This window comes from Helianthus annuus, chromosome 11 (assembly GCF_002127325.2).
Source record: "Helianthus annuus cultivar XRQ/B chromosome 11, HanXRQr2.0-SUNRISE, whole genome shotgun sequence".
In the NCBI taxonomy this organism is placed as follows: domain Eukaryota; kingdom Viridiplantae; phylum Streptophyta; class Magnoliopsida; order Asterales; family Asteraceae; genus Helianthus; species Helianthus annuus.
In genome coordinates, this window is record NC_035443.2 from 163,082,307 (window position 1) to 163,108,531 (window position 26,225).

The following is a 26,225-nucleotide window of genomic DNA, read 5'->3' on the forward strand; positions in this document are numbered from 1 at the left end:
TGTTAATTATCAAAAAGCAACAGTAAGGTTAATTATCAAAAAGCAACAGATCTTCGTAGGAAATCAGATACAGACTAAAATTAAAAGAAAAAAGAACAAAAAATCAACAATACCTTAAAATCTTAATCACCAAGGATAGTCGAGCAATTCTTCATCACCATTCGCATATAAAACCCGCAATGAAACAAAAAAAAAAATCAAAGTGTATAAAAAAAGAATAAGTCTGCAACTAACTTATTTCCATAAATCATATGCCAAACAGAAATTATGTAAATGTTTCACTTTTTAAAAACTCAAAAATTCATGATATGGGTCTGGTCAATAGGAGCAGTAGTTCAGGTGGAATTTCAAAAATTCATGATAATATTCACAAAGAATTTAAACAATCTTCCCTAATTTTAATCATCAACAAACAAACTCATGTGAATATTCCCCAAATTTCTAACCATCAACAATCAACCAGAAAAGTACAAACTACCAAAATGAGCAGAAAAAAAAACCTTCCAACACAAACAAACTCTAATCACCAAAATGTACATACCCTCTTATAATCAAGGGACACCAAAAGTTGCATTGAGTTAATTGTGCTCCTTCAACCGAAAAGCCCTAATTGCATTCCGACGAACACAAACAATAATCAACAAACAATGTTAATCAAATCAAACCAAATAGCATTACACTCCAACCATTTGAAATTAAAGAAAAAATGTTGAAGAAAACAAACCTGACGGAGGTTCATTGTAGGGTTGAAGAGGGATAATGGATCTGAATTGTTTATTGTTCGTCTTCTTGGAGATGATTCATACCATCGGAATCATACCATCTCAGATGTAAGAAATCATAATACAACAAAGGATTAACACAGAATCAAAAAGCAGGTTTGAATGTTAATTATCAAAAAGCAACAGTAAGGTTCATTATCAAAAATCAACAGATCTTCGTAGGAAATCAGATACAGAATAAAATTAAAAGAAAAAAGAACAAAAAATCAACAAATCAAAAAGATCCTCTATTAAAAACAATATATTCAAAGAATTTATGGTGCATACAATCAAAATTAAATGTTTTTTTGACCATGACATTGTGAAATGAGGTTAACATTTTAGAGAGTTGAATAAATGTAACATAAAATTCAATATCAAAAACAAACAGATATATGGAATATGAATAAACAACAAATTTCAATAAAAATTAAACATTTTTTTACCATGAAATTGTGATATCAGCTTAACATTTTAGGGATTTGAATAAATCTAGCATCAAATTCAATAACAATAACATACAGATCTGGAATATGAATAAACAACAAATTTCAATAAAAATATCACATTTTTTTACCATGAAATTGTGATATCAGCTTATCATTCTAGGGATTTTAATAAATCTAACATCAAATTCAATAACAATAACATACAGATCTGGAATATGAATAAACATCAAATTTAATAACAACATAATAATGTTACTAAATATTACAAACAGATCTGGAATTAGAACCGGACTTAGGGTTTCATACAAATAACAATACAAAATTTATTCAAAAAAATTATCAAAAAACAGAAGAGATAAACCGAGACAGGGATATGAGTAAACACAAAAATGTATAACAAAAAGAAAAAGAAAATAATCATAAAGAACAAATCTATAATGACAATCGGATCTAGGGTTTGTTGTACAGAATAACACTTTTTCAGATCCAAAATAAAATTCCGACAAAAAAAAGAAGGATTAAACTAAGAAATAAACAATCTAAACTTACAATTTTTCGTAATGGATCAAAGAAAAATTTCAGGATTCGACTGAAGATGATGAACTTGAAAAGGAAGAAGTATATGTTGAAGATAAGGCGGTGGTAACAAAGATAATTGAAGAGAGAGAGCGGTGAAGGTAACTGAGAATTTAATAGCATTGAACAAAATGAAGGAATATGGAAGAAAAGGAGAATGGCGCCCAAATTCTGAATTATCTGGCCTAAGAGAGCTGCCACATCATGGTCAAACAGTCAACCTTTATTTTGCTTTAGTATAATAGATAGATTGGGCCGGTTGTTTATTGTAGTTTGAGAAGTCCAACTTGAGTCAAAGGAGTATCCCTATTAATTTCGACAACATCAGTAAGGGATTTGATTATTATTGTTTTTCAAAAGCAACAGTGGGCAAGAGATTGGACTTGGACGAAAATTGTAGTGGGCCGCCAACCATCTTGCATGTTCACGAGAGAGTGGGATTTTATTTGGTTTCTTTTGGGCTTGTGAAAAGAAAATTAGGGATTATATATATGACAAACATCAGACGACAGAAACATATTGGTTGACGGCAGCAAGGAGTTCGACTGCGATTAAGAGAAAGAAAGAAAAGAAAAGGATTGGTTCGGGTTCACGTCGCGATCAAGATTAAGTCCGGGTTTGATATTAATTAGTATTCAGTTTTGTTAAGACTTTGTGTTTTCAGATTTGATACTATGTTTTATTTATTATTTGAGACTTATTTCTTTTTAGCGACTATGATTCTTGGCTAATCTTTCATGCTACTTGGGTTTAGATGGACTTGATGATTGTAATGCGATTTTGACATGATTATGGTTATTTGATGTGATTTACATAATTTTTCTTTGATATTGATCTTGATATTGCATGTTGGTATGTTTTGGTTATTTTATTAGTCAATAAATTCAGCGGTTTAGGCACGAAGAAATTCCCCCTAGACTTAGAATTTAATTTAATTCGGTTATCTTAGGATTTTCGGGTTAGGTATTGTGTTGAGAAATTGACCAAGTTGACTAATAATTAAAATCACTATATTAAAACTTGCATCCTCATCTTGTGACTCGAAAGACGATTAGGGTGAGCTAGGTTATTAGCTAATTATTGGTGGGTAGATTGGGTGACCGATAGCTCGAGCTCGTTTATTGCATCGTAATTAAGGTTTCCTAGGATTTCAATTATCAAAGTTGGGTTTGCTTTGCGATTTTGGGATCTTCTCTTAACATAACTGTCTCTGAGGTCAAAAGGATTCTATTTTCGTAGGATTTGGTATCGATAGCTCGAGACGGTTCGTTCTAGCACTTCACATTTAGTCTTGCTTCTTCATTTGGGGCATCTCTAGCGAGGGGTCAATTGAGGGAGTAGGATATTTAACCATTGTCACTGTCAGAGTAGCATTGCATGATTCTAGGGATTCGAAGCCTGGGTAGTTCTTTCTCATCATTGTCTGCTTCCTGTCACTTCACCAATCTTGCTTGCTTGTTTCGTTCTCTTGTTTATTCATTTTAGTAGAATTAGTTAATTAAAATCCTCAAATCCAAAACAATTCAAACCAGTTAAGTATTAGTTGAGTCAGAGTCTAGTTTAGCGTCGCTAGTGTCTCGTGGGTTCGATACTCGGACTTCATTAGGCTTTACTACGTACGATAGGTACACTTGCCTGTCAGTGGTCTAGCATTTAGAGAGTCTTAGTTTATAAATTTAAAACTAGGGTGTCTAGATTAGGTCAAGTTTTTTTTATAGACCACATTCTGCACATCAGTTGCCTGACTCGTTGGCTTCTCCGTAGGTGTGCTGACCTGGTATCCATAACATTCGGATAAATTCGTTTTGATTCAAATTCAATTAAAATATGTAATAAATTCGTTTAAGTTATGTGCTTGGTAATTGGTTATTTTGATACCTTGAATAAATTTAGAGATTAATTTATATTATAGCTTAGTAAAAGTTACATATGTATAAAAAATAATAAATAAATGTGTATAATTTAATTCGAATTTCGAATCGAATATAATATTAAAAATTCCTATTCGGTTTACTGGACTCGAATTGAATTGAATTCGAATTTGAATTGTTGATAATCGAAACGAATTCTTGATAATCGAATAGAATTAAATCGAATTTCGAATTTGAAACGAATTCTGAACACTCTTACGAACCATCAAACAGACAAGAAATTGTTTATGTTCGATCCTATAAAATTGGAGCATTTAAACCCACTAGAAAGAATTATTGGATCCGCCACTGATAATTGTGATATTGGATGTAAGGCTTATTTCAATTCTGCTAACCGTCGGAAACAACCTCCTCACAAAATGTAGGATGCGACTGCATACATCAGATCAAGAAGCAATTCAGCCCCTCCCCAAACCCTGCGCAAATGCGAAAGATAAGCGATGCACTGGGTACTACGCCCTTATCATCGACTCACTATAGCTTTTTTTCTACCGACCAGTGTTTTCACGCCCCCGTCGAACAGAGAATCTTACTTAGCTTGTCTAGTTACGCCTCTTTGAACCGACTGGTTACCAGTTTAAAAATCTCAATTTCTAAACAATTTATTACTTGGACTAAATTTTAGAGCTATTTTAGTTAATTATATGCCTCTCAGAGACATTTCGTCGAACAACTGGTGAGCTTACTCAATGATACTTTTTGGCTAAAGTTGAGCAACTGTTAACCAATCATAACCCTCAGGTGGGGTCTAACGTTATCAAAACCGTACAAACAAATGACAAATAAATCCCAACAAATATCTAACAGAAAATGTTGTGGCCGTTACTCGTCTACTGCAACAACTTTAAGCAAACCCATTCAATATCATTTTCTGATTAATCCAAAATGGGCTGCTCAATATTCACTCATCTTCCACAAATTAACGCCACCTTTGTCAAACAAAGAAGGGTTCGACCCCGATTTGTAATCACATTTCCTACATGTTTTAATGGTTCGAATCATCTTGTTCGGCGTGTTGTGTGTTCTGCGGTTGATGAAGAACAGATTCAGAATACGGAGGTTTTGTTTAGTGATGATGAGAGTTTGCTTATTAGTAATCTTATTGGTATCCAAGGACGTGGTCGATCGGCTTCTCCTGAGCAACTCAAGGTAACATGTTTGATGATAGATTGTGGATCGATTAGGGACTCATAAAACTTTTAAAATGTTTGATGCAACTATGTTTTGATGATCGTGTAGGCGGTCGAACGAGCGGTGCAAGCTTTAGAGGCTACTGAAGGGGTCGCCGATCCGGTGAGTGATCCTAAAACCTTGAAGCTTAGGGTGAGCGGGGCACTCCTCTCTTAGGGGAGTCCCCTCTCTTACACACACCCAATCAGCACGTGCCACGTCAACTCCCCTCTTAAGTCCCCATTTTGCACTCAAACGTTGGCATCACTCTACTCACACAATTATTTTTTTATAAAAAAAGAAGAAAAAAATATGATTGGTGGAAAAAGGGTGGACCCACATTAACAACCAATCATCCCATCTCTCTCCTCTCTCTCTCAATCGGTGAACATACACCGATTCCCCTCCCCGCTTACACTCCCCGAGCCGATGGCGGCGGTGTTCCCGCTCGGGGACTTAAGTCACCGCTCCCCTTCCCGAGAAGTTTTTTTTTTTCTCATTTCAGTTCGCTAGTTTACATTTGTTTTAGTTCATTCGTATATATATTTATTTAATTTTTTTTAGGCTCTTTACAATTTAGTCTAGTTTTATGAAATCAGAATCTCACCCGTTATAGTTTAGTCTAGTTTTATTATTTTTTTAGGTCCCCATATCGACTTTTTCATTGCTTTTAATTGGTGTTTGTCAATTTTGTTCGTTTACGTCCGTTCATCTGTGTTCAGTTATATCCGCTCATTTGTGTTCGTTTATACTTTTAACGAACGAACACGTTCATTATTTTACGAACAAACACAAACGAGAAACCCCCTTCGTTTAATTGTTTGTGTTCAATCATTTCTTAAAGGCAATGCCAAACACTAACATGAAAAGTAGGTATTTTCAGTTTTATATTTTTTCCAATTAAGTGTTGAGTTCAGTTCTGCAGACCAGCTCGAGCTTGATCGAGGGCCGATGGCAGTTAATCTTCACAACGAGACCAGGAAGCGCCTCACCGATCCAAGTAACACCTCAACTTATCTCTCATAAACGTTTTACGCACACGTTTACCTTGAAATCTAACAAAAATGTTCATGATTCTTGTAGAGAACATTTGTAGGTGTCGATTTGTTCAGCGTATTTCAAGAAATCTATCTCCGAACAAATGATCCACGCGTTTCCAATATCGTCAAGTTCTCTGATGCAATAGGTGAGCTTAAAGTCGAGGTACGCCTTTTGTGTATCCATTCGGTTATGTACTGTTGCGGTTAGTCTAAGTTTGATTATTGTGGTTGACACACGCGTGCAACTTAGGCTGCAGCTACAGTTAAAGATGGAAAACGGATTCTTTTTCGTTTCGATAAAGCGGCGTTTTCGCTCAAGTTTCTTCCGTTTAAAGTTCCGTATCCTGTGCCATTTAGACTGTTGGGCGATGAAGCGAAGGGGTGGTTAGACACGACTTATTTGTCAAAATCGGGCAACGTTCGGATCTCGAGAGGAAATAAGGTAACTTTGATTAGGTGGCCGTTTTGGCCCGTTTCTATAAATGGGTCGAATTGGCTTGGGTTTTATACTTTTATCCCCAATGGTTCGAACATATATAATAAATTAGCAGGTCAAAAGGGCTGAATATTGACCACAGATTTTGCAGAGAAACGAGTTAAATAATTTAATTCCAAGCATTTATTATTTTTGTTAAAAAATATGCACTTTTTGGGCTAAACATTATTTGGGCCGATCCGGCGTGGCCCAATTTGAACCGTACAAAAAATTACTCAAATTGACATGAAAATGAAAAGGAAGCGGGTCAAAAGGGCTGAAAATCGGCCAAAGATTATGCATAAAACAGCTAAATCATTGTATTCCTGACATTTGTTATTTTGTTAGAAAATGTAAACCTTTTTGGACCAGACATGTTTCGGGCCGACCTGGTGTTGCCCAGTTTAAACCGCACCAAAAGTATTTAGTTTGACGCGAAGTTTAAAGGAAGCGTGTCAAAAAGGGCCAAAGATTATGCATAGAGTTAATTACGGTTTTCGTCCATGTGGTTTGTTGAAATAACCATTACAGTCCATTAGTATAAAAATTTGTAAAACAGTACCAGTACTTTCACTTTTGTAACAATTACAGTCCGCCTCGTTAACCCCATCCAATTTACTGGTAAACTTGACGGTATTTTATACTAATTTACCGGTAGTTTTTTTTAACATAGGGGCATTTTAGTCTTTTTTGTTAACTTAAAGGGCAATTCGGTCTTTTTCACTTTATGTACAAGCATTTAGCATAATGTACAAAAGTATTCAAAACCCTTGAAGTTAACAAAAAGACGGAAATACCCCTGCCTTAACGGAGAAAAATGGATGGATTTAACGAGCCGGACGAAAATGGCCAGATTTCAAACCTTTGGGATCCAGATGCGGAAAAACAAACCTTTGGACGAAAGTCACAAAACTGGCCAAACCTCAGGGACGAAAATGGCATTTTACTCTTTTAACAAAATATGAACTTTTTGGGCTAAACTTGTTTTTGGGCCCTGTTTGACCCGCACCAAAAATCACGCACATGACACGAAGTTAAAAAGGAAGCAGGTCAAAACGGCTGAAAATCAGCCAAAGATTATGCATAAAACAGTTAAATCATTTTATTCCAGACGTTTATTATTATGTTAAAAAAATACGAACTTTTTGGACAAAACATGTTTCGGGCCGATCCGACATGGCCCAGTTTGATCCGCACCAAAAAGTACTCGATTTGACACAGAATTGTTATGACTCGACTCATTTGGCAAACTTACTTAAATTGTGTTGCCCCTTTTCTTTCTTGGAAACTAAGGACCATGAGCTATTTTGGTGTAGTGCAGGGGACAACGTTTGTGCTTCAGAAGCAAACCGAACCCCGACAAAAATTGCTGGCTGCAATTTCATCGGGTAGTTCAGTAACGCAGGTGCCACTTCAGATCTCTTAGATGAATCAAGAAATGCTTTCATTCGAAAAAAAAAAAACTTGTAAAATATTCGTCTTCTTGCAGGCAATTGACGAGTTTATATCAGTAAATCAAAATGTTACCAACGGTGAACAGCCGCTCATCGAAGGTGAATGGCAAATGATTTGGAGTTCACAGGTCGGTTTTCACATGTACTTTCGAATTATGCTAAATTACCTTTTTGCCCACGCAAGATCCTGCTGGGGGGCTAAACGGGTCATGTCCGCAAGTTGGAGGCTCCAACCCGACCCAAACCCGAAAACTTTACACGAACCCGAACACGACCCGAACCCAGAATCATGTCATACATATGAACCCGAACACGACCAGTTCAAACCGGATTTTTTAATTTTTTAAACTTTTTTATGCAAATTAATATATTAAAATTAAAATTTTACTACAAGAGGCACAAATGTATGTACAACAATTACATTTTAAATTTTAATTATAAAATCTTATATCAATTTCTCTTTTAAGTTATAAATATGGCATAAAATACATACCAATTTAATTTATAACATAAAACATATTGTAAAAAAATATAATATAATATAAATAGGTTAAACGGGTCAACCGGCCAACCCCCCCGGGTGGACACAAACCCGACCCGTTTAGCTAAACAGGTTCACGGGTGCAACCCGAAACTGACCAAAACCCGTTTAGACTAAACCCAAACCCACAAATTTCATGTTACGTACATGTCGTGTTTCGGGTTGTGTCAGAAATTCACACTCCTAGCTATCATATCATTGTTGAAGGGTGTTTAAGACATTTGACGTCAAATCCGTAAAATTATTTTTCTCAGATGGAAACAGATAGTTGGATCGAGAATGCAGCCAATGGACTTATGGGATCTCAGGTGAGATGCTCAATTTGTGTTGAATCACCGCCATTATAATAAGGACGGTTATTCAACACATTTCATATGTTTCGTTCAAATTGAGTTGACCCAACTTGTTCGTTTATAACTATTTTTAGATTGTTAAAGAGAACGGGAAACTCAAGTTTCTTGTTGACATACTATTCGGATTCAAATTCTCCATGAACGGGACTTTTGAGTAAGTTTCTTATCATCCAAAATCGATATCATAAAAATAAAAAAATCATGTTACCAGGTTATTGGTGGGGCCCGTGTGTTTTGAGTGACGGGTTCTCACATATATAAAAATACACCGGGTAAATATATAATTATGACTTATTTTTTCGATGTAGAAAATCTGGCACCAATGTGTATGATGTGCTGATGGATGATGGCGCGATAGTGGTTGGACCTTACGGGCTTCCTGTCGAGCTAGTGACCAAATTCAAAATGGAAGTCTTGTATGGTTTCTAAACTTGTGTTTTTTTTCATTGTTGTCTATTTTTGGACTTGTGATGATTTTTTTGATTTTGCAGATATTCGGATGACAAGATCAGGATAACCCGAGGGTACAACAAGATTCTTTTTGTCCATCTTTGTGTTGGTCGTTAACAAAAACCCGTACATGAATTTCCATAACAAGTAAGTTTTTGGGTTATCTTTTTTTTAAAGATACAGTGAGCCATTGCAACCCGTTGGGCGTTGGCATATAGGCTTAACAATCTTATAACAAACACCATTATTTCAGGTTTGAGAACTTCGAAGATCATTGGTGTTTATATGACGATGATAATCTCTTTTTGCTGCGTTGTAGATACGAATTTAAATTTGTAACTAGTATTGTTTCTGCTTTAATGATAATTCAAAATTCGGGTTTATAAATATGCATAAAGATTCATATATGTAGTAGGATTTGTACTTAAAGTATGCTTCTCGTACTTTAAATATACAGAAGAGTACACATTTCGTCATTATAACTTTAATAATTAAAGTAAACATTCTTTATGTTTAATGTATGTTACGTATTTCGTCATTTCCATTAACTGACGTTGAAATTCAAGTTAACCAAAATTTCATCAGTTAGTGTAAATAACGTAATTTGTAACAAACATTACATGTATAGGATGTTTTGTATAATAATTGAATTTAAAAAAATATATATATGCAAATTTGCAGCATATCTAAACAACAAAGGAGGTCAGTCTACCAAAAGATCATGTTACGTAAATTCGAACTTGCTCGATCTGTAAGTGTAATATACTCGTCTTAATATGATTACCTAAGGCTATGTTTTAGACAACTTTGAGAAATATTCAAACAAGTTGCATAATGGCGGCCTAAAATACACTTTATAATCGCGACCTTTTATGTAATAGAGGTGTTTACTAATCGGTTCAACTAGTGTCATGGTCGTTCTTTGAACCAATTTTTTTGATTCACGAATTCAAGTTTTTTCAAACAAACCACAACGTTGTCTTTTTTTTTTTTTTTTTTTTTACAGCAAAGAATTGGTTTTATGACTTTTATTTTATCAAATATGGTATATTTTCGACACAGTTTTATCTATATATTAACTAAATATTTTGACGATTTGTCTACCAAGATACAATGGAACTACGTTTTTAGGATGTTATACCAGTGACAATTGTGTCACTAGTTAGCAAGTTGGCGGGATGAATTGATTAACCTGAACATGACCCATATATTTATTTGTGTCAAACCCTAACTATGGCACTCCTTAAAAGTGTGTAAGCCAAACATGGCCTGTGTTACCCATTTACCTAAACAAGTCAAATTGCTTGACACATATGGTAATGAAAGTGTAACGGGTTAAAAGAATCGGAAGCGGGTTGATGGGTTATAAATAGGCTGTAATCAATGGGTTAAGTGGGTCGTAAACAGGTTGGCAGGTTGACCTGTTAAAATACTTTTTTATTATTATGTAAGGTTTAAATGTGTTGACGTGTGACATAACCTGTTTAATTAGACAGTTTCAAAAGAAGTTTAACTCGGACACAACTTGTATTAAACAGGTTAGACATAACAACATAAAACCTACTTATTTTCATGTTTTGTATGCTTCGTGTTTTGAGTCAGGTCAAGATTTAACACCGCTAGCTATAGCTCTGCACGTAGTGGTGAAAACCGAATGAAGTAATAAGTGTTGCAGAAATTTGTGGATACAAGAATGTTACTATTATTGTAATAAATCTAGAGAGTCATTTCTAGTATCAAAAGGATAGAAAATGGACAAGTATTATGTGTAGTTTTATGTACCAAAATGAAGTAGAGAGTATGTATTAATAAATAATAAGCCTCAAGACTCCCTTTCAAACCTAGGTTATTTCTCGCGTGACACCCCTTCGAACATACACCATTCGATCCTTCAAATCAAAGGATTTCGACTCTTTGTTTTCGGCCTCAAAAACTCTAACGCCCAGTTTTGAACCTCGTTACCTGTTGTTTATGTTGGTTCACACCTTATCATGTACTTAAAAAAAATTAATAACAAAGATGTATTTCAAGCGGTTTGTGGTGAAAGTGCGATATCAAAACGTCACATTACGTCATTTTCCTGTGATCAACCACCCCTATTAAACATCCACCTCTTTATGACTTAGGATACTATCAAACTTCCAATTTTCCAGTTATAGAAAACTTAACAAACTTATTTTCTTTATATTCTTAGACTAAACCTATAAATAGACTTTTTTTAAATATTTATAATATAAAATAGCAACAATGGTGAATGCAAGACAAAATTTATTGAGCTTAAAACTCAACATATGCTTTGCCACGTGCGTCCAATAATTACATAACTTGCATGTGGTGTGCCATTTGCAAGTAGTTAAAAGAGTTGGTTAATTAGGCATAATGTTTTCAGAATCGTTTATCGAATCTTCTGGCTTGCCGGTTCATTAGTTAGAATGGATCAAGTTTAAAAACCGGATGACGTAATAAACAGTTTAATAAAATATGAAGCCTATAATAAACAAATTATAAAGCATGAAGAAACAAAATATGAAGCCTGAAGTAGTAAATAAATTAGTGTTTGTGTGGACTTTGAAAGTGAGAAATGAAAGGATATGCATAAGTGTGTGTGTATACGGTCTAAGTATAAAAGATATGCAATCTCGAAATTAGATGATTCGGGCTTCAATGAAGGTTAAACAAAAATTTGGAAGTTTTCGCGTACAAAATTATATTTAGAAAAATAAGTTGTTTGAAACTAATCATATTGTCTTTAGCGCTAGAAGAGTGAATTTTCAGAATAATATTTAAGAAATTGCGATAACAATGGATAGGGTATGAAAGAGTTTGGTAATTGCAGTGACATATTAGGTTATAAAACCATGACTTATACTCGCTAGGTACCAATTACTCATTAGCTACCAAGTTCATAGGTATACTCGTTTATGGTCCTATTTGGTTATAAGCTACTCGTTGAGATGCACGTTACCCGATACCTAATCTCAAACTTACTATAAAAATTGTCGTTAAATATGAAATACTCAACTACACTTCTAGCAATTCTGTAAAATCAAGTTTTTAACAACTTAAGTATACTACTATTTAAATCATTTAATATCGTATAATATATTAACTTATTTGGTTTGATACAGATAAAGCGGATAAGGTAATCATACAAACATCACCTAAAACCATTCCCCTCTCAGCCCGCAAAACTTATTAAATGTTTGAAACTAGTTTTCATAATCGTTCTCAACCTGAAATACTCGTCTTAATGTTTTGAGTTAAAATTTTTCTGTCACATTTAAGTCTTGTTATCTCTATAATAAGAAGTGCCTTAAGTTAAATCTTTAGAGTTATGTGATAAATTAAAAAAAAAAAAAAAAAAAACTGTTATACGTTGTTAAGTTCCTTAGGTCACTAGTGGTCATTCAATAAGCTTGATTTACCTCTGACATGATAAGTCTAAGCTGGGTTAACAATAGCCAATTAGGATTTGCAAAATCTCGATGAAATATGTCATTTTCTAGCAAATCATAACGCATGTGTCTACATTGATGATTCGCCCCCAAGTATTAAAGAATACAACATTTGATGATAACGAAGATTAGAAGACAAATCTTTTGATATCCCGATCGTTATGACTACTTGTTTTATTGATATACTGGTTAAACCGATTTAAAAAAAAAAAAAACAAGATCACGTAAATAAAAAATATGAAAACCAGTAAATAGGAGTTTTGAAAAGAAAAAGAAAACACATGAATTTTAAATTTTACTTTTATCAGGTTTATCAATTTAGTCGTTCGACACCATAATTGTTGACGATCCTTTACTCCGACAACATCTAGGGTTCCTCGAACAATGTGATATCTCACACCGGGTAAATCCTTAACCCTCCCTCCTCTTACTAAAACTACTTAATGTTCTTGTGAATTATGGCTAATACCTAGTTCAAGAATACATATCCAAGCCGAGTATGTACACAGTTCCTATTCCAATTTTTATTCTTAATATTTATTTTTTACATGATAAACATTTGTTCTTTTACTTATTAAACTATCAAAAATTCAATTTACATTCTGTTGTGAACATGAAAAATAATTGCAAGTAATTATATGGCTCTTCTTCTTAACGTGGCACACATATGTGGCGTAAATTGACCTTCCTTTTGCGATTTGCGCTTCGATTTTAGAGCTTGACGCTTTTGTACGCTTCACGCTTTTTAAGACTAAACCATAAATCACTTCCATACACTAAACTTGAATTAGGAAATGACATTTGATCATTTTTATAGACGTATGAAAGTTGGGTAGTAATCAAACTTGATCAAGCAATGTACATTCTCAATCACTAGTATTTTTCAATCATAATCAAAATATTATTTAAGAACATTAGGCCACATGTTTACATCAAGATTTTGCATATAGTTGGTTCATAAACATTAAACTGCAAATTACCATAACTTTAACTAAACCCCTCTTTATCCCCCCATCCCCAAACCCAACCCACTTTCCAAACCTAAAAAAAAAAAGAAAAGAAAAAAAAAAAGTAAACCAATACAAACAAAAAGTGGCCAAATCTGCAAATTTAGATTCATCAACAAACTTAACAGCAAAAGAGATTATATGAACCTTTTTAAATCATATACCTTTAGATTGATATGAGTTCAAATTTCTTACTCATTTGCTGCATTTTCTTCATCCTTTAAAGCTCCATCATTAGCATTTTCTTCACTTTTTTCCAATGAAACTGATGATAATTCTTCAGTATTCTTCTTAACCTGTTCTGCTACCCCCTCATCATCTTTCTTTAGTTCAGTTTCTTCAACTTTATCAACATTTTCTACCATTAAAACATCCGTTTCGATACCCTTTTCAATGCTCTCAGTTTGCTTGATCTCATTATCCCCATTGTTGTTATCATCGTTATTATTATTGTTGTTGTTATTGTCCTCTGAATGCTCATGGTTTTCTTGGTTTTCTTCCATAACCTCGTTATTATCCTCCATTGACCGACCATATCCCCTGCTCTCGCTTTCGTTTTCAGAATCATTCTCCACGACCTCCTCGTTAAGCCGTTCCCCGCCTCGGCTTTGTCTCTCAAGACACTGCAACCGCATTCGCAAATCGTCGAACTCCCGTTCCATCAAGAACAATCTCTCTTTCAATATCAAGTTCTCTTCCTCAAGTTGCGCGATATGCGTATCCTGATCATCCACTCGGTTCTCCAATAGATAACTACTATGATCCGCACCACTATAGTTCGGATAAATCATCTCAAACCGACTCAAATCATGATCCAACCTCCTCTCAACCTCAACATGTTCTTCCACATCACTCTCACTCGACCCACCTTCGTCTTCCTCTTCGTCCTCCGCAGCATCCGCTTCATTTCCCGGAGACCGAAGCCTAATCAACCCTTTCATCGAACCATATCCGTCTACCCCCCACTCTTCTTTCGCCATATCCACTAACACCTCTCGAGAAGGCGAAAATATCGGTGTGGGTAAAACCGCAGGTGTCACAGGGCACGGTGACACTAACGAAGTAATCCCACCGGATTTCTTCGCTCGAATTAAAAACGACGTAGTGTTTCTAGGCGCGTAAGGCGCTGATCGCCCACCGTGGTTAAACTTCTTTTTTGGGAAATACCTCCTCGCTTTCAACCGATTCTGTTGCTGCAATTCGTTCAATGTAGGCGGATTATACGCCCCAGAACCACCCGAGTTACCACTAACACTACTACTACCACCACCACCTACACCCATAACCGGTAAATCCTTTCGAATATTATTATTCCACTTCTCATTCCCCTTCTTCCCCTTCCAATTCTTGTTACTCCTCGGTCCCATCTGTCCCATTGGCTTCAACGAAGCCGATGGGGCACCCAGACCTTTCAAATTGTTCTGAAACTTGACCTGGTCGACCTGTGGCGGAGGCCACATCCCGTAGCCTCCGCCACGGTGCGGCTGGTTCGCTGCCATCAGCGAAGGATTCATCATCTGACTCACAAACATTTGCGAGTTCTGGCTATTCAGATTACTCAAACTATTCATATTATTCATGATCTGCTGTGGTTGATTCATCACTTGTGGTAACTGCTGCTGCCCCATACTCATCATCTGTGACTGATTCGGTTGATTCATCTGGTCTTTCATTTCCGCAACAATTTAAATCGAAGATCAATTCAACCAGATCCAGATATAAACAAAAACCAAAACCCTAATTGTAGAAAAAAAGATCTAAAATAACAAACATAAAATAAACAAAATAGAAAAGAAACAAACAAACCCTAGAACTAAGGGAAAACAAGATTAGTTTTCGATATTCAACAACAAAGTGTGGGATCTAAGACGATCAGGATTAGGATTTAAGATTTGTGAGAAGAAATTGTTGATTTGAATTTTTATGAATATGAAGAATTTTGTTGTTGTTGTTTAGGTCTCGTTGTTTTTGGGTAGCGTTTATGTGGAGGCGAAGAGGGCCTGATGTGGGTTTTATAGGTGGGTAAGTTGGGAGATCTACGGTTGAGGTTTGGTAGGGATGATTGGACGGTTGGGATTGGTGGTGTGTGCTTGCGTGTAAACTTGAGTCGGTTGTGGTTAGAATGCAATTGCAATTCACCTTAGATTTTAACTTATTTGTACAGATGTTTTAACGTATTAGTTAAAATTGATATTTTGTTTTTAAAATATAATAATAACTAGTGTGGATTCTTCTACGCTACATGGTGGGAATTCGGTATGTATCGCAGTGGCGTTGTTAGAAATTTTTTCTTACGGGTTTAAAAATTTTTGAAGGATAGACGACCGAGTGTCTATCACTAAGTTTAGTTGATAATCATGTTTTTTCTTATCAGTTTTTTCTCAAATGTAGCTCATATGGACTGATCTTGTCTAAGCAAACTTTTGCATTTTTAATGATTTGTTGTGAAGACTATTGGTCTTTCCCACATGAAGTTTCATTCCTTAGTTACCTTTATTCCAACCATTAAAGCCCCTAGTAACAAACACGTCTAAATGATTCTCAAATTGTTCTTTAAACAAATAGCAACAAAAACAATGTGCACAATCAGTGAAAACACTATACTCTAACCAACTCCCAAACCCAAACTTGTTACCAAACCAACTCATTTGAAATTTCCTTGAATCCTTGCCAAACATTGTTATTTGAAAATTATGACGTTTAGGTTGACATGGCCCTCTAGTAAGTATGCCCTCCTAATATCTTCTTGTTGATTTGGGTGATAAGAGGAAATTGCTTTTCGTTTGGCCGGGTTTAAAGGAAAATGCTCCAAATCAACAAATTCACATGTCACAGAAGTTGAAGATTTAAGTTCAGCAGTGGCGGATCTAGAAATTTTTCCATGGGGGTGCGGAAGATTTTTAAAAATTTTAGGGCCCTAGGTACATAAGTAAAAAAATCGGTTGTATCGGGTCGGGTCGGGTCAGGTCATGTAAGTCAAAAGAACATCAAACTAAATTTATATATATGGCAAACACGTCAAACTTTGTACAAACATAATTAAAACGTCGCCCTACGGGTTTTCATTTTTTGAAATCTATCCAAAACATCATCTAAAGCTACTTTCTTAAGCAAGTCTTTCTCTATATAACATACACAAGTATCACTTAAATTCTCATCCCCAATCCGATTACGCAAGTCGGTCTTCACATTCTTCATTGCCGAAAAACATCTTTCAACGGTTGCGACGGGTAATACGAGAACAAGCTTCAATAACCGATATATCAATGTAAAAGTTACGTGAATATTTGTTGAAACCATTAACCTTACAAGACATGACAAACCATCCAAGTTGGCGAATTGTTTATCTTTTTTCACAAAATTAAAGTAGTTTTCGAGTTGAACCGGAAGCCTTCGTTTTTCCTCTTCATTGAAATCATAAGGATACTTCTCGGCTAGCTTTAGTATATTTGGAATGTCAAATGCACTAAAATTATCACAAGGACTCAAACAACTCATACAAACAAGTAGTTCAGATGTTACCTCATTAAAACGGTTCCCAAATTCTTGTATTTGCAAATCAAGAACCGCATTGAAGCAATCATACTCGTAATAATGCCGATTTGTGATGTTCGTCTTTCTTCTTGGCCACCTTGGGTTAACGTATTCATCATCCAATTTTTTCACCTCAAGTTCATACATGTCACAAAAGGAGTTAACCTTCTCCAAGAACTCATTAAAACCTTCCAACCTAAACTTTTCAAGTTGGTTTTTGGTGGAAGAAACCAATTTAACCGCATTCATCAAATCTTGCTCCTTTCTTTGAAGACATTGGGACAACGTATGTGTGATGTTTAGAATATGCTCCATCAAGTGTATGTAAAATACAAAGTCGTATTTTTTCATATCCTCTAGAAGTCCGCCCGCTTGTCTACTACAAGGAAGAGTTTGACCCGTTTCTACTAACCATCCAAGAACTTCCATAATGTTTGGATATAAAGAAATTAAACGGGAAAGTGTCTTGTAATGGGAATTCCAACGTGTATCCCCGGGCCTTGAAAGCGTCATTTCTTGGTTCAACCCACTTCCGGTACAAAGTACATCTTCCATTTTTTTCCAATTGTCTTCTTTGGCTTTCACGAAGCATATCTTGCCGTTTAGAAGATGCACAAACGGCATTTGTTAAACATGTTATCGTTTCAAAAACTCTCCAAATTGGTGTGTGTTTGTGAGCCACCGCCACAACAACTAGTTGAAGTTGGTGTGCAAAGCAATGAATATAAAAAGCCGAAACATTTTCCTTTAAGATTAGAGCCCTTAGGTCGTTAAACTCGCCCGACATGTTACTTGCCCAGTCATAGCCTTGGCCTCTAATCTTTTTCAAACTTAACCCATAACGTGCCAATATATCATCAATAGCCGTTTTGAGTGTTATTGCGCTTGTCTCTTTGACATGAACAAGCCCAATAAAACGCTCCTTAACAATCCCAACTTTATCAACAAATGAATAACAACTGCCATTTGTTCCTTTTTTGATATGGTCCTCTTAGTATATATGCCCTTCTAATCTCATCTCGTTGATTCACGTTATATGATTCTATCGGCTTGCAATCATACGGATCCGAAGGAAGAGTATCCAAATCAATTAGTTCGGAAGATGTATCCACTTTCTTCCTCTTGAGAAATCGCACCATAACGTCTCTACTCATGGTTCCTATCACAATCATATTGATCCATCGTTCATGACCATAAATTCATCGTTTCAAAAATCATCCAAATATGAAATATCACCCCTAAAAATCATCTAAATAACATAATCATCATGCCCTAGAATTGTTTAATCATCCCTAAAAATCATCTAAATAACATAATCATCAAAATAATCATCTAAGGCAGTAAATCATCACGTAAAATCATCAAAAAAACCATCATAAAAATCATCTATGGCATTAGATAATCAAGTAAAATCATAAAAAAAAACTAACCCTTGATTCCGGTCGCTGTTGTGTTGCTGCTGCCTGGCCGGATTCCGCTCAGTTTCTGGCCGGAATTTTGACTATCGCTGGCTGATGTTGCTGCTGGCATGCTTGCTGGTGAAGTCGCTGGGCACTGGATCAGGATGTCGTAGAACAGAAGGCGGGAGGATATTGAAGGGGTTTTTGGGCTAATTGTTAATGTTTATTGTTGGGTATTGGGTAATTACTAATGGGCTTTTTGTTTATTGTTGGGTATTGGGTAATGGATATGGACTAATGGACTAATGGGTTAAGCTTTGGTTTGGGTTTAAGTAGTATAATGTATTAATATAGGTAGTTTTTTTTTTTTTTATAAAAAATCAGATTTTACTAAAAAAAATTATTAATATAAATCCATAATATTTTTTACCCAAGGGGTGCGGATGAAAAATTCCAAGGGGTGCGACGGAAAAATTCCAAGGGGTGCGGACGAAAAATTCCAAGGGGTGCGGGCAGGATTTTCTTCGGAAAATTACATAAAAAATTTTTTTTCTCGGGGGTGCGCCCGCCCACCTTGGCATGATGGTGGGTCCGCCCCTGAAGTTCAGTCAACTTTTCTTTTATAATATCTCTATATATTCATGGTTTATACCTAAAATACACATTAACACACAAAATTCACACATGTATTCTATTATTATAAGCTTATAACTATACAATTATTACATAATAATAAAACCCTAATGTTTATAGTTTATTAATAAGATAAACTGGAATTAATGTCTTTTAACAACTACAATAAGATAAATAACAAAATCAAATCAGAGGACACAATTTGCAATATTTTTTAAACAACACTATTGTTAGTGAAGCTTTTTGTCCGCCGCTATGCGAATAAACTAGATTGAATGTTAGTGCATTTTTTTGAACAACATCCAATGTCTTTTGTAATATGCCAAAGGATATTGGTTGGTGTTTACATCCATTAAAAAAATAAAGATGAATGCCGATACCGGAACCGACGATGCTCAGGCGAGATCGTGTAGGTTTGTTTCGTTCCTAGTACGCTACTGACAATTAGTGTAGTTTATGACTCAAGAAAATTTATAATTTTAAATATAACTCTTACTAGAAAAAAAATACCCTTTGTTTACAACACTCTCATTACACAAAAGTTATATGATGTAACAAAAAAAAGTCATGTAACAAAAAAAAGAGTAAAGTACAATTTCAGTCATTGGGCTTTACACCAAATCGCACATACAACCCTTATTTCAAAAAAAAGACCAATCAAGTCCATGTAGTTTTCAATTGGAATCAATCAAGTCCCTCTATCAAACGTCTGTTAGATAAACGTTAGGATTTTGGTTAAAAGACCAAAATGCCCTTTAGGGACTGAAATTGCAAAATACGAAATAGTCATCTCCCCTTTATAGTCTCTACAACATACAACCCACCACCACAATCTCAGCCACTACTCACCATTACCACCAACAACCACCCTGTGCTACTGGAAGAAGAGTTTTTCAAGTTTCTACAACCAACCATACAAACTTGTCTAGTTTCATCATCATAAATCCCTTCCGCTGATATCTGCGTGTTATCTTTATTACTAGAGGATAGATTTAGTGATGAGATCCCATTTACGAAGATATAACTCATTCTCAGTATAAAACTGATCTCAAAGCTGATGTTCGCTGGGCCACTGTTGGTGGTCGTTGAAATATCCACCTCTTGCCATGGACTGAAGTTTGGATTCCGGACCGAATCGCAGGGAACCACAAAGTCAACCCAATCTAGCAATCCCAATACGGGCACTACCCAGAGGATCGCTCTGGTTCAAGATAAACAGGCGATGATGCACAACTCATCTTTTCCCCTATTCCAAGTTCCTTCTCTGATCAGTGATATTTTGTGATATTTCTGGTTGAAAAGCTTGATCATATGGAGTAAACCTTATGTCTTAAAATTCGATTAGAAAACAAAGTTTGTAGTCTTCCTCAGAACATTGGATCACGTACAATGACATGAAAGCAGGCAAGTTACCATGGTCTTGACCAAATAAAGAACAATTTTGCAATTACTTGCATACTCCAACTTGTAAGTTGTGAATCTTCGTCTAAAAATCAAACATATATCTAGAGACTTCATATTGGCTACTGGATCTTGAACGGTTTTGGTTTTAGTTTTTGTTACATTACACTCTTTATTAGATTCCAATGTATACTTGTATTTTAATGGATCCACTCGTGGGAAACCCAACACTAAAAGTTGGTCAAAGTAATCAAAATCATTAGGAGAAGCTAAGCTCTCCAACATTCCACTCAGTAAATTGTTGTTCATACTTATGAACAATTAGTTTTAATCCGAGATGAGATTTTGGAGAAGATGGGAGGAGTAAACGCTTCAATTTGGTGTTTTGAAGGGGATGTAATATGCCATATTGGGTTAAGTAGACGATGAAATGACGGGATTGCCCTTGGATTTCTAAGTAAAAAGACAACCATACCCTGATCAACAAACAATTGACTAATAGAAAGTGTAAGGCGGGACTTGATTGATTCCAATTGACAACCACATGGACTTGATTGGCCTTTTTTTTTTTCAAATGAGGGTTTTATATGTGACTGGGTGTAAACCCCACAGACTGAAATTTGACTTTACTAAAAAAAGTTGTGTACCCAAAAAATAATGTTGAGTCCATCAATTGAAAACCATAAAAAGCGAATATTGATACATCCAATGATATTGTTGTTGGTATCGACGTTGTTCAGTCAAGTAAATCACGATACCGTTATGACAACGACATTTGATATAGCCTACAATATCAAAAAAAAAAAAAAATCATTTTGAACGCAACCTTATTTTCATCAAAATTTAAACCAGAGCTTTGAGAAAAAAAATCTAACACAACTGCTTATTTACTTTTATAAAGCTAATGAACACATAGGAGAAAAAACAAATAAAAAACTAAACTGGTTCAAAGGTTATATATATATATATTTATATATATATATATGTATATATATATGTATATGTATATATAGTATTGAGAAAAGATAATAAAATACTCATTTATATATATATATATATATATATATATAGTATTGAGAAAAGATAATAAAATACTCATTTATCAAAGTTTGTTTTTAACTAGTTGAAGCCCCGCCCGCGTTGCGGGGCGATGACCGAATAATTCTCAATCAATTAAAAAACACTATTATAGTTTTGTTAGGAAAAAAAAACTAAAACAATGACAAGACCGTAGTTCTGAGCTCAGGACAAAACTGTAGTTTGTCAGGATTAATGAGCGAGTGTTAGGCAGCTCTTTCACATGAAAAAAAATTAAATCCAGTCAACCAATTAAAAAAACACTCTTATAGTTTTACTAAAAAAACTAAAACGATATCAATACTGTAATTTGAACTGAGGACAAAGCTGTATTTGTTGAGTTGGGTAAAATCGTAATTTGCCAAAAGTTAAAGTGATGGGAATACTATAAATTTGAACCAGAGACAAAATCGTAATATAACTTTGCAATAAAGACAAACTCATAATTTTAAGCTGGGACAAAACTATATTTTTAATTTGAACTGGAGCAAAATCGTAATTTTGAATTGGGGGGCAAAGGCATACTTTTATTTTGAAACGGGCAAAAACATAATTTGAAACTAAAGGCGAAATCATAATTTTTGAAACGGGGTGAAAATGCAAAATCGTCGTTTTTAGTTTGGGGCAAAAACATAAATTTATTTTAATCTGGGGCCAAAATTGTAATCTGGGGATAAAATCATAATTTGGAACGGATGGCAAAATCGTAATTTTGAGCAAGGGACAAAAACATAATTTTATTTTGAAGTGGGGGCAAAAACGTAATTTTATTTTAAATTAAGGACGAAACCGTAATTTTAAAACGAATATAAAATAATAAAACGGGTGGTCTAATAGGGAAGTGTCACGCAGCTGTATGACATTATTCTCCTAAGTGTATAGGTAGGAAATGTATATGCTAAAATAGTAATAGTAATGAGTTTAAGTTATTTTATATTATCAATCAATAAAATGCTTAGATGACATTGCCACATTGGTTTTCTTGACGTATTATTCTTTATTTTAGTTCAATAAAATGCTTAGACGACATTGGTTTTCTTGACGTGTGAAAATTATTCTTCATTTTAGTTCACTATTAAGGGCATGTTTGGCTAACCTTATTTAACTTAAAAAGAACTTTTGTTAAAAGTACTTATTCACTTATGATTTTTTGAAAAGGTAGTTTTTAAAAAAAGTGTTTGGATTGGCTTATGTGATGGGAAAAGCCAATAAGCCAAAAATTTTTGAAAACTCATTATATTCTAGCTTTTTAAAATGACTTTTCCACCTTAACCAAAAAGTTATTTTGAAAACTATTTTTCCTTTATGTAAACATTATTTTGACTTATTAATAAGTCAAGAAGTTGATTTAAAAAGTTTACCCGAACATGCTCTAATAATTGTTTTTAAAAACGGAGAAGAAAATATATGTGAATCATGAAAAGTCAAACTCGTTTGACACCAAAACATTATGTCCTATTTGTTGGCTAACCCACCATCAAGGCATCAACCACCCATACCGTAGTGTCACTGTGTCATCTAACATCCTTGCAACATGGCCTCCTTTGTAACACTAATTGCATTGATTGGTATGGTTTAGGTTCACTGATTTTGTTTAAGATAATATCAAATCAGCAGCAGTGGTGAAGCTTGATATTAGGCAAAATAATTGGGAGGGGGGGGGGGGGGGGAGGTTGCACCACCGGGTATCAACTAAGCTACGGCCCTGCAAATCGGGTTGATCAAGTAGGTCAATTAACCCCTGTAATTTTGTGATGTATTTGTGAATGATATTTTCGTTTAATTAAGGATTTTTAGTATGTGGCACTAAATACAAGGATACAAACATGAACTCTTAACGTTTATGAGTAGGTTATTAGTGTTTAAAGGATTATGTTTGGGTCGATGGCAACAAACATTAGGCTTATCTTATTTGAGACCTATCAGATGGTTGTGGTTTGATACGAAGAGGGAAGTTGGAATGTGTGCATACACGCTTTTTTATATAATCTTAGAGATATGTTATGATGAGACATGAGTCACATACCCGCATCCAACTATGGGATGGTTGGTGTCCATGATGGATTATGGACGATTACCAACGATGATGGATGCAACCGATTTAATAAGAACAATACAAAATAAATAAATAACGACACTAATAATATCATAACTTTAAAATTATGATAACATGATATATTGGCAAAATTTATTCAAAACATTTTTTTCATTTACATGTTGAGTATTTCATCTCAAATGTTAATAGATTGAAATTTTGTTATCTCAAACCAATAACATAATCTTTTTTGTTGGTGTCATCATGTTTCAGTCTGTATAAGGTGGATCTAGAATTCCGACCAAGCGGGAACGTTTTATAAATAAGCGGTAACGAAATCGAAAAAACGTCAAATTTTTCCAAAATTTACACTAAAAATGTCAAAAATTTTCCGACCAAGCGGTAGCGGAGGCTACCCCTTGATACACTATACATCCGCCCCTGATAATCAGATAAATTTTATTTAACCGAGTCGCACTCGAATTATTAAAATAACTAAAGTTCCAATAATAAAATATTAGAATAACTTATTCAACTTTTCATCATCTCATGATTTAGACACATGTTAGATAGTATTATGCTATTAGGATAAATTCTTAAAGCTGGAGTAGTGAAGTTATTTAACAATAGGAAACCTGATCCTATGATGAGTCGGAAAAAACTCAAATGTTAAAAAAAATATTGTATGAGCTCTTCTTTACATTTTTTTTTTCTAGATGATCTTGAAACTTCTTATTAACATACACCGCAAGTTTTCATGTATATTTCTAAAGAGGAATGTGTGAAGATGATTTTCTCTTGAAAATTTTCTTACAAAATCTATTTTTTCTTGTTGTTCTATCTATTTTTTCTTGTTGTTCTTCGTACTTTGTTGATCTATTTCAGTCCTATCACAGTCAATGTTATAGTGTCGTAGTTGATAATGGAGCTTGTATTCATTATTTCTTGATTTTGAGTGCTCTTTCATCTAATTTAAGAATATTTTGTATAAAAATATTTCCAAATCACACAAGCATACATTAGCTATTACTAAGAAATTTTGATACTTTTTTTTCTAAAAATAGTAACAACAAGAAAAAATAGATTTTGTAAGCTATCCATATTGTCACACCCCAACCGATGACGGAAACATCGGGGCGTGGCATTGAGCGAAACAGATTAGCCAAGAGAATCCACAACAACTATTAGTGACAATATATTTAACATTAATGTCCCATACCATTAACATATAAAGCATAAACAGTCATTACAGATAATATTCTCAAAAACAAATAGTTGTTCCGACAACTCAGATTTATTGAATGACGTTTCTAGACCACCTACTCGATTCATCACAGCAAACATAGCATCCTAAACACCTGTCCCATACGTTAAAATAAAGTCAATACATATAATGTAAAGGTGAGTACACAAGTTTGAGTAGCATATAGTATGAGAAAATGTTTACGCATAACCAGCATGTAACACGTAGAAATGTGAAGTAAGTAAGCTATCAACAATGACATATGCAACCGACATGAATGCGAGTGTAGAATGCTCAACACATTATCACCACTGTGACCATGTGAAGTAAAACCCTTAACAACCCCTGTCCACGACAGGTGCTGAGTCCAAACTATAGTACTATCGTTGCTAAGGTGTCAGGCAACAATCACTGTGTAAACATAACATACAAGCATTCATCGAGTCACGTTTAACATGCGAGAGCGGTTAGCGTTTAAAAGTGTTTGCGTTGTGTGTTGATGTGTTTTGATATAGGTAACGTATGTAACACCCAAAAGTGCGTTAAGCGAAAAAGGGTTCGAGTATACTCACAGTATGTGTTTAGTAAATAAGCACAGCCTTGGATTGAAGGGAGCGCATTGGAGTTAGCCTGAGCATAGAACGATAGTGTAAGCGTTGAACAACGTGTAAACAGTGCGTCGTATGTGATAAGTGTCGAATGGTGAGTCGAAGGGTGAATACCCATTCGATCGGATGGTTATCTAGACGGATGGTCATTCGGACGGATGACCATTCGAATGAGGTGTGAGTGTTGTGATTTGATCTGAAACTTTTGAAGTTTTCGTTGTTGTATAAATCAAGTCATTCGATCGGATGGTCATCCAGACTGATGGCCATCGGATCGGATGGCTATTTGATTGAGAGTCTGATAGTTTGAAGTTTGGTCACATCGTTTAAGTGTTGAGAGTTATAAAGGACAAGTCACCTGGTCGAATAGTCATTCGGTCGGATGGTCATCCGATCGGATGGCTATTCGATCGGCGATCTGATGTTTTGAAAATTTTGTGAAATTTTCTAAGTTAAAAGTTGAAGTTTTAACGGAGACGGCGTGACAACGTGTCGAACAACGGAGCCCACATCAAGCCCAGCTCAGTCAATCGGATGGGAATCACCCCATTCGATCAGACTAACTGTTCTTGACGGAGTTTCATGTTCAACCCGTAAGTCGGTCATCTCTTCGGTGGAAATCCGTTCTCAGG

General features: G+C 35.0%; 3 protein-coding genes across 3 annotated transcripts; 1 reads left to right on the forward strand and 2 right to left on the reverse strand.

The window, feature by feature from the left end:
• Nucleotides 1-4,520: 4,520 nt before the first annotated feature.
• LOC110890915 (probable plastid-lipid-associated protein 12, chloroplastic) lies at nucleotides 4,521-9,652 on the forward strand. Its single transcript, XM_022138559.2, has 12 exons — nucleotides 4,521-4,866; nucleotides 4,957-5,010; nucleotides 5,813-5,887; nucleotides 5,971-6,090; nucleotides 6,178-6,369; nucleotides 7,724-7,807; nucleotides 7,892-7,984; nucleotides 8,652-8,705; nucleotides 8,825-8,904; nucleotides 9,059-9,166; nucleotides 9,242-9,347; nucleotides 9,454-9,652. The coding sequence occupies exons 1-11, from the start codon at nucleotides 4,603-4,605 to the stop codon at nucleotides 9,315-9,317; spliced, it is 1,200 nt and encodes a 399-aa protein (XP_021994251.1). The 5' UTR covers nucleotides 4,521-4,602; the 3' UTR covers nucleotides 9,318-9,347; nucleotides 9,454-9,652.
• A 3,882-nt stretch (nucleotides 9,653-13,534) lies between these two features.
• LOC110890917 (probable basic-leucine zipper transcription factor E) lies at nucleotides 13,535-15,651 on the reverse strand. Its single transcript, XM_022138560.2, has one exon. It carries the CDS (start codon nucleotides 15,333-15,335, stop codon nucleotides 13,854-13,856), a length of 1,482 nt encoding a protein of 493 aa, XP_021994252.1. The 5' UTR covers nucleotides 15,336-15,651; the 3' UTR covers nucleotides 13,535-13,853.
• A 1,205-nt stretch (nucleotides 15,652-16,856) lies between these two features.
• On the reverse strand, nucleotides 16,857-17,820 carry LOC110888690. Its single transcript, XM_022136204.1, has 2 exons — nucleotides 16,967-17,820; nucleotides 16,857-16,908 (listed from the first exon to the last, which is right to left on the reverse strand). The coding sequence occupies exons 1-2, from the start codon at nucleotides 17,818-17,820 to the stop codon at nucleotides 16,857-16,859; spliced, it is 906 nt and encodes a 301-aa protein (XP_021991896.1).
• Nucleotides 17,821-26,225: the final 8,405 nt, after the last annotated feature.

Excerpts from the sequence above, each read along its gene's own strand:
- LOC110890915 (XM_022138559.2), top strand. The coding sequence starts at position 4,603 with ATGGGCTGCTCAATATTCACTCATCTTCCACAAATTAACGCCACCTTT. Across the intron at positions 6,370-7,723 it reads GGATCTCGAGAGGAAATAAG|GGGACAACGTTTGTGCTTCA; the intron begins GTAACTTTGATT and ends GGTGTAGTGCAG. Across the intron at positions 8,706-8,824 it reads ATGGACTTATGGGATCTCAG|ATTGTTAAAGAGAACGGGAA; the intron begins GTGAGATGCTCA and ends AACTATTTTTAG.
- LOC110890917 (XM_022138560.2), bottom strand. The coding sequence starts at position 15,335 with ATGAAAGACCAGATGAATCAACCGAATCAGTCACAGATGATGAGTATG.
- LOC110888690 (XM_022136204.1), bottom strand. The coding sequence starts at position 17,820 with ATGCCGTTTGTGCATCTTCTAAACGGCAAGATATGCTTCGTGAAAGCC. Across the intron at positions 16,909-16,966 it reads GGTTTGTCATGTCTTGTAAG|CTTGTTCTCGTATTACCCGT; the intron begins GTTAATGGTTTC and ends CGGTTATTGAAG.